Here is a 13877-nt window from a genome sequence, read left to right as displayed (position 1 = left end):
ACTCAAGTGATGTACATCAAAATTGCATTTAAATACAGCACAGTACTTAAATGAATGCACTTATTTACATTTAATCATTGGTTATGTTATGTATGTTATGTCTCTCAATTAATTTTTACATCACACATGTTGTGACATAAAACACATTATATGCTATATAATGGGACACTGCATGTGTGACTATGACATTTTTAATCTATTTGTTGCCATGACAGCAGGCTACACAACTCATCATCACACCGATCACAGCAGTAACTGGGTGCATGTAATCACTCCATCCAGCAGCAGCTCCCAATCAGCTGAGCGAGCGCTGAAAGCAGTCACATGCCTTATCTGGGTTTGTGTTTTTCCCCCTCCACGTGTCTAGATACACGGAGCAGAAGGCGGGACCAAAACAAACCATCTGATTGGTTCACTGCTGGTCGCGAGGAGGAACGTTCTCTTAAAGGGCCAGACACGATTCATTTTTTTCACCCCTGAAAAACACTACAGCATGAGCTCAACATGTCATGCATAGGCCAGTTAGAATATGTAGCAGCTTTCAAATGTTTTTATTATAAATGCTGCAGTTATGTGGCATAAACATCCAAATATAGAATGGTGGATTGATTTGGCAAAAGATGACATCAACCCGTTTGGTCGTCGTTTATTAAAACATTTAGGCTGCATTAAGTATACATTTGAGGTACTTGGGCTTTACTCGAGTAGGCCTACTTCCATTTGATATATTTCTTTCATAAGTAGTTAGGCTACTGCGAATTAACATTTTGCATACACAATATATGTGCACATGTGAGATATATAATATCCCTTAGGTGTGTTTTTTCATTTGCATAACCTGTGTCGCTGACTCTGCTCCACCGTCCACATTATTAAGAAGGGGCGGTTCCCCAGTCATCGGGGCGGACCGCTAATTTTACACAGGGAAAGAAAACAACCCCCGCTCTAGTCAGCAAACATGTACGAGCGGCTGTAATGCAAAGAGGGATACAAGTCGCACCAACGCAGTCCGTCGAAAACAAGGTAACGGCAAGTTGTCAAGATACCACCGATCACAACGGAAAGAGCTTCTGCTGGCGGTGAGTGTAACGCTCGGTTATTCAAAATTTAAAAGGGAGATATTGTACCATTGCACCGACGCGTGCTTCGTTGTTTTCTGGTGATTTGTCAACAAATGTGCGCGCAGCTTGGGCATGCCCGGGCAGACACGGGGTGAGCGGACTTTACCGGAGCGTTAGCATATGGAAGGGAGCTTTTATTTTATTTTTATAGATGTATTTCTGTCATGTTCTTCACTTCAGCGAGGCTCAGTTATCTTGTTTCAACGGACCAAGTGAATAAATGATGATGTGACTGGTTCTATCCATCGCCTCCCCCGCGCGCGTGCGGATTCTCCACGTCCCGGCTGATGTTGCCCGATCTTTTGGGGCACACGCGCTGGTCTGTAGCTGTTCTGTCATGACACAATATTATTACAGATCATTAACTAAGAAGCGTAGCTGAACACCACACAGTGACAAATGACCTGTCCGGTTTTTAGTCCACGCGTTCGTGACTAATATCTGTTTTGCGCGAGTGGATCTATCGGCTCTGTTATTTATCGGAGGTGTTTGTTTTGGGGAAGAGTTGTCAGGCGAAGTGGAAGAGAAAGTGTCAACGCAGGATAATGGGAGCCACGCGAGTAACACAGTTATGACACGCTTCTGAAATCCTATAGTTTGGTGCCGCTGCCACGAGTAATAAATTAGGCTAAACTTTTACCTGCTTTTTTTTTTGGAGCGAGAAAAAAAAAGTTTTATTCCACCATTTCGGCTGTGGTTCGCATCATGTGTCAACATCCTGTTTCTTCACAATATTGCGTCTGTCAAATTCGCGAATGTTGTGTCGACAGCGACGAGCGAGCGGACTCCGCGTGTTTCCGCGAGCGAGCTGCACCGGGCACCGAGCTCCTTAATGCGGGTAAAGACGCAGCACGTTCCCGGTGGTCCTCCGGAGCCCACTTAATGACCGATTTGAAACACACAGATGAAAATCGCAGTTAGTAACTTTTATTCCAACTGTGTCGAGAATACTTTTGCATCTCATTAGTAACTTACATCAACAACACAATTATCATTTACCATACAGATACAACAACATTGAGCTGGATCTCTGGATTGGATCATTCTCCAGTGACAGGTGAAGTAGTGCGCATGACTTCATTAGTGCCTGTCACCAGCACACTTATATCCACAGGATTATGCATCCCCAAGTTACACGAAGGCAGTGGGATAAATAGCAGCAGAGCTCACCTTGAGTTCACCCCCACCCTGAGCGGTGCATGGAGGAGAGCCCGGTGCACAGATGGTGCAGCAGAGGGAGCCACTTTCTGCAGCAACTTTGAGCCTCTGACCAGCACTGTGGTGGCTGCCAGGCCTCCCTGCTGCCCCAGGCAGTGTGCGTGTAGCAGTGTGTGTGTATGTGCGCGATGTCTTTCTGTGTTTCCCTGTCTGTGTTTGTTGTTTTTTTCATGTGTCTGACACTATTGTAATCTTGCCAGTCCTCTGTTGACTGCCAGTGGAAATTTCAAGACAGGGCTCACGTTGCCAATGACACTCAACACAAGTGCATAATTGATGTGAAACTTGTTGTACAGTTGCAGAGAAGCCCTTGGTGTATTCATCGATGTACAAACTAATTTGGAGAAGTTAATGCAGATTAGGGCTGATTTGAATTTCTGTAATGCAACGTCGAATTAGTTTGCAGCTTCAAAACAGACTGATTTCGCTATTAATTGCCCTGGGAATAATGGAGGCCAGAGGACGTTGTGGGTCAATCATGTGTTGTGCCAAAAAAACCGACAGTCCCGATTCGGAGACTTGCACTATACACTATAATAATGAGGCCTGGATAATTGGATAAGCCAGTGTTTTTCCACAGTTCAAAAATGCAGTTTCATCATTTGAGTCCATAATGACATCAGGCGTGGGGACACTTTCACAAAGAGATATATAAAGAGATATATGCTTTTGTATTTGACAGTCAACCCAGCCCATTATCTCCACTCACACCGCAAAAGGAAAGAAAAGAAAACTGGGCCCCCCTCGACGAAAATATGAAACACTTGTTCAGATTGTGGCATGTGGCCAAGAGGAAGAGAGTGTGAGTGTTTGTGTGGAGCACCCACAGTTGAGGATGGAGCGAAACTCGTTATCTCCCTCATGAAACGGCTGCTGCGTGCAGCACATGACAGTCTAGCCAGGACTTTGGTTTCACTCGCACACCATCCGCTTGATGTGTGTGTGTGTGTTTATAGTGTAGACAGGCAGCTATCCAGTTATTGAGTGGTTTAGAGAGAGAGAATGGGGACAAACGAGCAGGTATTAATGTTGAGCTGAGGAATTGTGCAGGAGGTAGCAAATCTCCTGACTGTGACTCTGCTCTGTGGCACAGATTAAGGTATATTTACAGGGTGTTTCCATACGTTTGGCTGCTGTTGCGACTCATCAATATATTACAGGAGATGATGTTGTGTGTTTACATTGGCAGATCCATCTGTGCCTCTGAGACTATCCATCTCTGCCTGTTTGTTTTCAGTATTACCTCACACAACATGAGCCTCTTACTGGGCATTACAATGACTAACGATTTGTTTTCATTTAACGTAGACAGGGTGAGATCATTTTCTATCTGCCAGAGGGCAAAGTTTCAACTGATACCAGGATGGTATTTGGCATATTTAGTTTGGCCTTGAAACAAATCTCACCCGCATTACCTGCCAGCTAAAGATCATGAACACATATGAGTCAAACGCAGTCCCACAAATACGTTTAGCTTTACGTTTACACACGTTCTTGTCGTGTCTAATTCTAACGTCTCCATCTCGTGTCCCCTTCTCCTCTCCAGGGACTTTACCGCTGAGGCGTCGGATGGATGATGAGGAGGAGGACATGTCACGGCCCATCTCGCAGCTCTGGGGAACGCCCTTTAGGGACATCAAGTACGAAGACCGCGCCACACAGATCGCGGCTGGACAGGCCCCTGCTGCTGTCACTGCTGCCGTGCCCACGTCGCAGAGCCACAACAACAACAGCATCGGCAGCAACACGCTGCCCTGCAGCTCGCACCGGCAGCCTCGCATACCCTTTCACGGTAAGGAGGGGTGAGATGACGTGGGCCCGCTGAAAGCGACGTGGGCTTAAGGGGTTCTAGAACAACCGTACGTCATTCCTTTTATCCGGCAGGTTACTCATTGGGAACCTTCCTCTAAGACCCAAGTGATAACAAACTGTCAGTCTTTGTTCTTGGGTTATTAAACAAACTAAATTCAATTTGAAGTTTATCACTGCAAAACAGAACATATTTTCCCTTGTAACTGGGAGATCCCCACGTCCTATTATACGCATGCTGACAACGTAAGAAACATTCCATCCTAAGTAACGGTTTGTTTACTGTGTAGATTTATCTTTACTAATAACATGTAAATATATTAACTTAAATCTGATAAATGAATTGCATTCCTGTCAGTTTCTTTTTGGGGATTATAAATGACCATTTCTTGAAAAAATTAAAAACAGACAACACTGACTTCATACATACATAAAGGCACATGCCGACACAAATATGACCATCACCCGTAATCCAATATGGTTTTCCCATCTCTAATCAAATCAGTGTGACATCGCCCGAATTGAATTGAACCAATGTTGAAGTAGAATGTTGTTTGTTTGCTGACTCAGTGTCGGTGTGTGAGACGTACATATTGTTCTGGGTTTAAAGTCCTCAATACATAAACACCACTGACTGTTATTACCTTGTCGTACATTGTAATCTACCCACTAATGGATGTCATGCACTTCTCCCGAATAAAGTCCAGGGTGCTCAGTTTCTTAAAGGTATCATGGTCCTCTGTGAGGCATTCTGCACATATGATAACAGGAAAAAAAAAGTGTTTTCCCTCCAAGTGGCGTGACTGCAGAAGCGCATGCTCGAGGCTCTGAGTAAACTCAGTGACACGACAGAGAGGTAGCAGTTCGCCGAGGACGTTGTTGATTTAAGAAGGTGTTTGAATTCTCCACCGATACCAACGCTCAAGAAAGCAATATGAAGGCAGTGTCAAATAGATACTCTTTATTTGACTTCGCAGGTCAGACACAGCTGTGTTTGAGGCCATTAATATTAATCAAGATTATTTTTTAAGCCTGTCTGCAGAGTGTTTTCCGAGGTTTTACGCTGTCTCATCTGAAAATCAAATGGGAAAGCATGAAGTGGTTTTACTGAACTGCTATGTTCTCTTACCCTGATATTCAACTTGGCTCTGACACTCACAACAGCCTCTTGGTCATTTGAAGAGATCCAACAGCAACACAAGTTTCAAGAAGCTTGATGTTTTCCTTTTAGGCAACGCTGGATTACGCTCACATTTCCCCGCTCAGTTTGAGCCCATGGAGGACCGGGGAGAGAGGCAGATTGAAGCGGAGGAGGAAGAGGGCAGAGGGGAGGAAGAGGACAGGATGGCAGAGAGGCCCGAGGAGCAGGCAGGGGCGAGCGTGGAGGCGCAAATCGGTCGTAAACTTCGGGAGATCGGAGACAAGTTCCAACAGGATCACGTTGAACTGGTAAGCCTCACTCCCAAGCAGTGAAGTGGACCCCCCCACACACACACACTTAAAACAACCGGCCGCAGAGCCACATGCACTTTTAAGTGTCAAAGTGTAAACAATATAATCACGAGTGGACTAAGAGAATAATTTAAAGTTCATAAATGCCTGCTTGTGCATATCACGAGGCACGTCAGCAGCAGTTGAGACAAAAAGTTTGTGTTCTGTGTCATAACTATGTGTGTGTGTGTGTGTGTGTGTGTGTGTGTGTGTCAGCTTCTACTTGATTAGAGACACAAGTCAAAGCTACCGTGTGCCAATGTGTGGCTCACTCTTGGGAAGAAAAGGGGCAGAACATTTTGCCAGCTGGATTGGCCACAGCCAGCTGCGAATAAAAATAGCTGGTGCAGTGATTCAACCGCTTTCTTTGCCACGCTGAAGGAAAAGGCCTAACACTGCATGAGTTAGTAACTGCATGCGAATTCTAAAACGACAAAACGAATATGTATTCAGTCAGTATCCTGGCTGCCAGGATGAATATCTGAATATTGATTCTTATCTCGGCCCTTTGGTCAAGTTCATGTTTGTACTGCTGAAGCAGCACTTTAGTCCGAGCAGAGGATTTTAAACTGCGTTGATTCCATGTTATTACAGCCGATAGGAATATTGGAGATATGTTTCCTGTGTTACAAAGACAGAAGAAAACAAACAAACAAATGAGTTCAATTCACTCCCTCGTCTGTTTCTATGCTCCAGATGTTTTCTAGAAACACCAGATTAATTGATACCCTCCCACTTTTTACCAATTCTCCCTGTCACCGCTTTGTAATCTCTACGATAACATCAGCTATCTGTTTGTTACGCGTGACCTTTTACCTGAAACTAGACTTCGTTGTCCTGAACACACCTCATGAAACAATTTGGGGACTTAGAGATGATGAAGGTAATCGGGCGTGGAGGCTCGCTGTTTCCAAAGCTCCCGAGGGGATAGTTCAGCAGTCTAGTTCCTGATATGCGATTAATTGCGCATGTCAAGAAATGAAATCCACGGGGAAACATTGTGTCCCAATCTTACAGGCGGCAACACGTTCCGCACGCTTCTGTTCTCCTTTGGCGAAATTTGGTATGGCTGCGTGTTTGATAACAGGTCCAGGGGGTTACTCCTATCAGCGTGGCACATAAGTGACATGAATATGAACTTAGTTAATAATTGCATTCACGGGGGTCTGTGTCGACAGCGTGGTCGATAAGTGTCGAAAAAGCACTGAACTGGGGGTTGATAAAGACAGGAATGGAGAGTGAGGGAAAGAATGTAAAGAAAGTGACACATGGCGAGAGATTTTGAGGAAGAACAAAGCTTGAGAGAGAGCAGGTGAGATCGATGTGACTGTCACGAACAGGAGTGAGCAGCACGTCTGTGTCTGGGTAGACTTGGCCGGCTGTTTATACGGTGTCTAAAAATAGACTCTGACTCACGGCTACCCACAATACCTCAGTTGTCCCGCTGACTGGCTCTGTGCGTGCGTCTTTGTGTGTGTTTTGGTTTGTGTGTGCAGCACTGTGACAGAGAGATAAGAGAGAAACTTTTCTTTTTTTTTGTCTGCTGTCTGCACTCAAGTTAGTTTAGTTTTTTTATCCTGCTGTTGTAGGAATATTCCAAAGGGAGAATAATCACAAGTGATCTCTTATGATATCCAATCACTTCTTCTGTATTGTGTCTGCAGCTATTGTTAGACTTTTTTTAGACTCGCCTCTCTAAGCAGAAGTTGCCGGTGTGTGCTAATGTGTGGGTTGTTGTTGATGTGAAGTACATTGTACTTGGTTTGAGTCTTAAACGTGAGTTTTGACGAACTTTTTTGGCCCAATAAAATGCTTAATCTGTCAGGGAAATAAAAATTCAAAAGTGAATCCATTCTAGTGTTGAGTACACATGCATGTTTTTAGTTTTCTTAATTGTTTGGGGTGCATTAGCCTCAAAAAGGGAACAAAATACACACCATCCTACACGCGATGACAGCAGAAAGAGGAGCCTCACGTGGAACAAACCAGGGTGCTGTTTAAATACGCTCAGCAGTGTAGAATTAAGGCAATTAAGGACAATTAGGGTTCCATTTAGCTGTGCTGGTTCAATTCAGTTCAGTCTGCCAGTTTTGCATCAAATAGCCTGTGGCGGGCTCTGAATGCTGGGCTGGTAGAGACGTTGATGGAGAGAGCAGGGAGAGAGAGAGAGAGAGATATCCAAACAGGAATGCTTATGCAACAGGCTGCAATATGTGAGTGCGGGCTGTTCGGAAAGCCAGTGGGAGCTGTGCAGGATCAGAGATGAGGAGGGGGAGAGAGGAGATTGCAGGCTGCAGCGGGAACCCCTTCATCTGTCTGTAGTCCACGTGGGCTGCACAGCCCCCCCCCCCCCCAACAAAAAAAAAAAATGACAAGAGCTGGGAGAAGACAGCTCAAAAAGGACGGGAGCAGTTTCATTTTCCTTCGGCTTTGTCTTGATAATTATTCGTCTGACTCCTCCATTACAAGAGAGCTGTGATGAAATAGGCAGCGCGCTCTCTGAAAGCATTTCACTTTGAGGTTCCTTGTTTAGAAGTAAACAGCGCGACACTTTAATCAGAGGATCTGTCTCAAAGCCCAGCGAGGACGATCGAGTGGCATTAGGATGATAAGCGGCAGCTTCCCGGGGGTTGTTTTTGCGGTTTTTAGCCCGGTCATTTTCATCCTCTCATCACACAACTAAATCAAGTATTGCAATTAACTCCCATCTGGGAACGAGAGTCGCTAGGAAATCCCGATACTGTGTGTTCTGCAGGATGTGCATGCGACAGACATGTTTGCTAGACACAAGCCAATGTTGTGGAAACATCCAGTCTACTAGGTCATAATGGTTTGAGCTCACAGGGTTTACCACAGTTCACGTTATGATGAAATGTGAGACCGTCTGATGAGCACAGTAGCTGTGATTTAACATGCCCTCCCCGATGCTAACAAGCTAATGTGTGTTGTTCTTTCTCGCTGTTTCCTTGCAGTTCATGAGGTATCAGAGACAAAACCTGCCTGCCTGGATGCGCCTTACGATGGCCCTGTTTGGCTTTCTGTTTCCAAGAGAGGCTCTGTTCCCCCGCCTGAGAGGAGAACAGAGATGATGGGCTCTTCCTGTCGGCCCTCGCCTCAGCCCTTGTCCCCCCCCCCCCCCACCCCACCCCCTGCAGGGGGACAAGGGTCCAGACTTTTAAGATGGCACTGTAAGATGGAACACGGGTTTGGATTTTGTTTTCTAATTGAACACAAAGATGAGATGAAGAAAACACTGGTCACCGCTGGACGGAGACTGATTACTATTTTTTTCTTGTTTTTGTTTTTGTTTTGTTTTCGCACTCTCCATAGAAGAAGCCATTGCGTTTGAAGAGATATTTTCGAAATATTTGTAAGATTACCTATTTTGTACAGTAAACTGCTCTTTTTATTTGGTATTTCAAGTCTTGAAGGACCTCCATCAGTCCAGGGAATGCCTTATTCTCTCCTGCCACAGTACTTTTTGCATCAAGGAAGTCATAAAATACAGAGATTCATTTTAAGATTAGGCCACTTTTTTTTGGCGACAAACTGTGGACGTGGACATTTCTGTGCTGAAGTTACTGACTTCAAACCTTGAGGACTCGAGGCACATTTCTAATTTATTCTCAGAAAAAAACAATAAGCCCTGTACTTATCCTTTAGTGTTCCACACTGGCTAATTTGAAAGTGGTCATGATGTTGTGGCGGTGCTACTGGTGTTGCACTGTCGCTCAGTTTAGATGTTTTACCAGCTTCCACGGTAGACGTGACGGCATTTATATCGACCTGTCTCATCCATCAGCCTCTCCATCTCCAGCACCACTCATGATGTCGATTCAGATCCTGTCGAAACACATGTATACTTGAATGTAGGTGTACTGAAGACATTCTAATTGAGTGACTTCAGCGCCTGGCATCATCGTGATGACTCTTTGAATTTGTGATCACGTGTATGTAGGAGTGCGTGCTTACTGTTTCCAAAATCTGCAGTCATTTTGAAACCAAATAAGCACAAACAAATCTCCTTTGTGGGATCACGATCAGGGAACTAAAAGAAAACAATCACACGGCTGAAAATCTTTGGATGAATGTCATCGTATTCTAAAGCTTTTTCAGTATTTCTTTCTCTGGCTGGATTGACAATCGCAATGTTGCCCTTTGCTGCATGGTGTGGGCCGCCTGTGGGAGAGGTGTCATTTATCAGCGGTTTTCTTTTAGGGGGCGAGCAATATTCAAGCCAGTTGGAAAGAAGTCAAATCTTAGGGATCTGTTGCATTTGCAATCAAACTGATATCCACAGAAGGACGTTTCCCAAAAATACGACTGTGTTCTCAATGAAATACACCTCTAAACAAATGTCTTTGCTGCAGAAACGTTTTTGGGGTTAAAGTTACCGAGATGCATTTTTATTTTATTTCACTCCGGTGTGCAAATGTCTCGAGCACTGATTCAATCCCGACGTGCTGATACATGTATGTATCCACCTTTCATTCAAGTGCTTTCTTTCACCAAACTGCCAGTGGTGTATTCAGCTTCACTGAGAACTTAGTAAGAACAGCTTCTGTACAGTTCAAGCATTTTTACTCACACATTTGGATAGAGGAGAATATTAATAAAACCCCTTTGTGACAAGTGCTACGTTAGCATTTTGCAAACGACACACAGCCACTGTTTCTCAATGTAAGGTTTATAGAGGAAAAAGTCTTGGAAGGACTTTAAATAAGATGTTAAAAATTCCTAATTTGATGTATTATTTCAGTCTGTTGTAGATTCATGATATGAACTTTTGAAGACACTGTTGTTGTTTTTTCTTCTTCCTCTTTTATGTTTTCTTCAGGGAGTAGTTAAGAACCATGCTAATTACCTGATGATCATTTTTGAGTTTGCAAATGATCTGCCTTTTGAATGACGACTCCATGTTGGTAGACGATGCTGCACAAGCAAAGATGTTTCATTCGACTTTTTATGTTTTCCAAAGCGCATTCACTCAACATCAACATGGAGGTTTTTTAGGGTTTTTTCTATGACGACAAATGCTGAACCAAAAGTTTGTTTCCTGCAAACACTGAACGCTGAGCCAATTCAGATAGACGCACTCTGGTCTTCAGTCCAAAGCGTCACCCTCTTTGTCATCATCGCGCGTCATGTTTAACTACTCCCTGTCAACAAGAACAAGATTCATATTGTTTTTGTTTCTTTTTAGATAATTTATTCTAATTTATTTTCTGTATATTTGCTCAGTGCTACTGTATAGATGCTATCTCAGTGTGTACAGTCCCTTTCTTCTCGTTGTTGATGCGCATTCAGTTGTGTGTTTGGTGCCTGTGTGTGGGGAGGTTGGACTAAAGCCATGTGCCTCGTACGTTTTCTCACAGGAATGGTGTGAGTCTTTACAAATCACGTGAACAACAGACAATCAAATGTACAAAACGTGCCTTGTGAGTAACAGACCTGCCACGTCGTCATCAACACGTGGCATAATTACCCCAAAGTCACTGGTCACGGCTCCTCTTTCACTCGGGCTCCGTGAGAGGACAACATGGTCCGCTACAGTCGAGTTGGCACAAACGGTACGGGCGTGTTCGTTGTGCCTTGATACGCAAAAAAAAAAAAAATCTGTTTCACGAGGCACAGGCTCAACCTTTGACATCTCTCAGCACGAACGGCGAGTTTCACCACGCAAAACCTTCTTAATATCAGAAACGACTGTTTGCAATCAATGTGCACTGTAAAAAAACAACAACAACAATTTTTTTACCTGTATACTGTACTTTGCGCCTCTCTTTCTACTCCTGTGCTGAACTTCCCCTCTGAAAACTCTTTAAGATCTGTAATATGCTGGATCGGCCTTAGCTCGGCTGGGTATTTGTGCTTTATTATCTACAATCTAGTCGGGCTGCGGGTTTGCGTTTGAAGGCGGAATGAGCCACCATGGTGCCCAGTATTATTTGTACGCGAGATGGGCTGAACAGCCACCCAGTCGGCCTGGTGTTGATCTGAGCCTGTCGTTACCAACCACTGTTGCAACCCCGACTCAAGTGAAACATTTGTTCTTCGTTCAACCTTCAGTGTCTTTAATATCAAATTGCTTCGATCAGTTTTTTTTGAATATCCAAGAAAGAGTGCATCTTTACTGTCAAGTGCTGTGAATTGGTGTTTTTTTCTACATTTGACATGGATTTGACACAGCTATTGTTGCTACCTTTATAAAAAACAACTTTTTTGGGCTAAGATTTTCCACATCTTTTTGTAAGAAGACGAAGAACGAACTACAACAACACAACTCTTTTGCTGTGATTGCTTTTTTTTCAATGTTGTGGCATTTATAATTTTGGATATTGCCAAGTCTGCTGTGACACTCTCAGTTCAAGGGCTTTTTTCGATATATGTAAATGGAGTAAGAATGCATGTCCAACATTCCTGGAAAAAAACGGTATCTTAAAGGTTTGAATGTAATTTAATGGAGTGAAAACCACGATATCTCTTTTAATACATGAACTGAACAGTGGAACTTAAGTCAGACTCCTGCGCTGTGTGCGCGCCGGGAGTTTGTATTGTCTTCACATTTCTTTCTTTACGTTCAGAGTGGTCTCAAGGATTTCACATCCATGTGTCCTAATGAAGTGAGACCCAGTCCAGATGTAGCAGTTTTTGTTAAAGCATTGGCTGTGTTATCTTTGGGACTGCTCTGCGTCTGCTGCACAGTTTTCAAATGGCGCAGGAAATGAAGCGATGGAGGGAACGAAGGAGGACGGGGATGTTTGTTCTTTTTCTAGTGCAATATGCTGTACATAAGAGCTTGACTCTCGAAATCTTACAATTTCTCTTATTTTCTTCTGTTGCTGAATGGGTACATTGCTGTTTTTTTTTTCATTAAAACTTTATGGACAATTGAAATTGCTTGTGCTTCGTTTATTTTACGAAAGAAAACCTAAAAGCATATACACAGTTGAGTTTAAATGACAGCAAGAAAATCACATTGGTAATCCTCTTGGAAGAAAATGATGCCTGCAACTGACATGGTTCCCGTTAATGGTTTTTTACAGGTTTCTGCCATGTTTGTGTGTCGTCAACTCAAGTTACAGCCAGTCAAATAAAACCAAAGAAGATGGGCAGCATAATGATGAAAAGCTTCGAAATTAAAGTCTGATAGACTGTATATAAGAAATAGAGGCAGTCACCGTGAAGCCACCCATTGGTTTGTGGGCAACAGTTTTGAAGTTTGTAATTTTGTCCGTCGCCATCTTGGATTTTTGCAACCAAAAGTGACATGAGAGGGTGGCGCTAAGTACAACCCAACGCTGAATAAGACATTTTTAGGCGACCAAAATGTTACAATAAACATGAAAACACACCGTGAAAGTGTTTTTGGTTAGGTGCCTGAAATAATGTTTAGAGATCATTTTGTTCCACGATATAAAATACGTCAGTGGGCACCACTCTAGTGAATGTTGAAGCTTTTACATCAGGCGGTTAAATCAGGCGGTTGCTAACAAGTGAGTTCCTAGAGAGCCTATTTTCTGAAATAATCCAAAACCCAAAGGAAAAATCCTGTTGGCCTTTTGACGATGGACCCAGTGTGATGCTAACTTTTGGGGTTGGCTTACAAAAATACGTCATCCCTACAGCCTTATCGGAAAGAATGCAAGTTTAAGGCACTTCTGCATCAACTTCACTTTTCAGTTGCCGACTGGTCTGACAGTAGTAAGGGACTGGACGAAAGGTCAAGAGATCATAACTTCGTAAAATTCAATCTGAGGTGGTTATGAAGATTTCATGGCAACCCATCTATTAGTTGTTGGGACATAAATCAAACCGACAGATGCCAACCCCATGATGGTACTAAATGAAAAGTCAGGTGTTCACCAAAGTCCTTTGGGTTTACTCTCTGGGGACCATGAATGTCTGTGTGAGGTTTTTTCTCAATCCATCCAGCACTTGTTCAGATATTTCGTGCTGGACTATCAAATGGGAAGATTTAAATTAGTCATGTGTTCATCACCTCACATGCTTCTGCTGCCACACAAACGACAACAATCACAAAAAGTCTCCCTGAATATAAACCTCTTCTATGACTAAACACCAGTGGTTTAAACCCACCGAAAGCCCCGAAAAAGTTAATTTAGCATGAACAATAGAAGCATTTCATGAGCCCTGAAGGGAAATGATAGAGTTTAGCACATCTTTTTTTTTTTTACACGCTCTACCCTCTGGGGGAAAGGTGCAACCTCAGTTAAA

The 13877-nt window shown here is 43.5% G+C and overlaps 1 protein-coding gene across 1 annotated transcript; it reads left to right on the top strand.

Moving 5' to 3' along the window:
* Positions 1–974: 974 nt before the first annotated feature.
* bmf2 (BCL2 modifying factor 2) lies at positions 975–8752 on the top strand. Its single transcript, XM_079290617.1, has 4 exons — positions 975–1079; positions 3886–4131; positions 5380–5597; positions 8612–8752. The coding sequence occupies exons 2-4, from the start codon at positions 3909–3911 to the stop codon at positions 8726–8728; spliced, it is 558 nt and encodes a 185-aa protein (XP_079146743.1). The 5' UTR covers positions 975–1079; positions 3886–3908; the 3' UTR covers positions 8729–8752.
* The last annotated feature ends 5125 nt before the right edge of the window (positions 8753–13877 follow it).

This window comes from Melanostigma gelatinosum (genome assembly GCF_949748355.1).
Source record: "Melanostigma gelatinosum genome assembly, chromosome: 19".
NCBI classification, from domain to species: Eukaryota; Metazoa; Chordata; class Actinopteri; order Perciformes; family Zoarcidae; genus Melanostigma; species Melanostigma gelatinosum.
Note: the sequence above shows the minus strand (reverse complement) of the source record. Positions and strands in the feature narration are given on the sequence as shown.

Bases quoted from the DNA above. Each gene is read 5' to 3' on its own strand.
- bmf2 (XM_079290617.1), top strand. From the start codon at position 3,909: ATGGATGATGAGGAGGAGGACATGTCACGGCCCATCTCGCAGCTCTGG. The intron at 4,132-5,379 runs GTAAGGAGGGGT...TTTTCCTTTTAG, and splicing joins GCCTCGCATACCCTTTCACG to GCAACGCTGGATTACGCTCA. The intron at 5,598-8,611 runs GTAAGCCTCACT...GTTTCCTTGCAG, and splicing joins AACAGGATCACGTTGAACTG to TTCATGAGGTATCAGAGACA.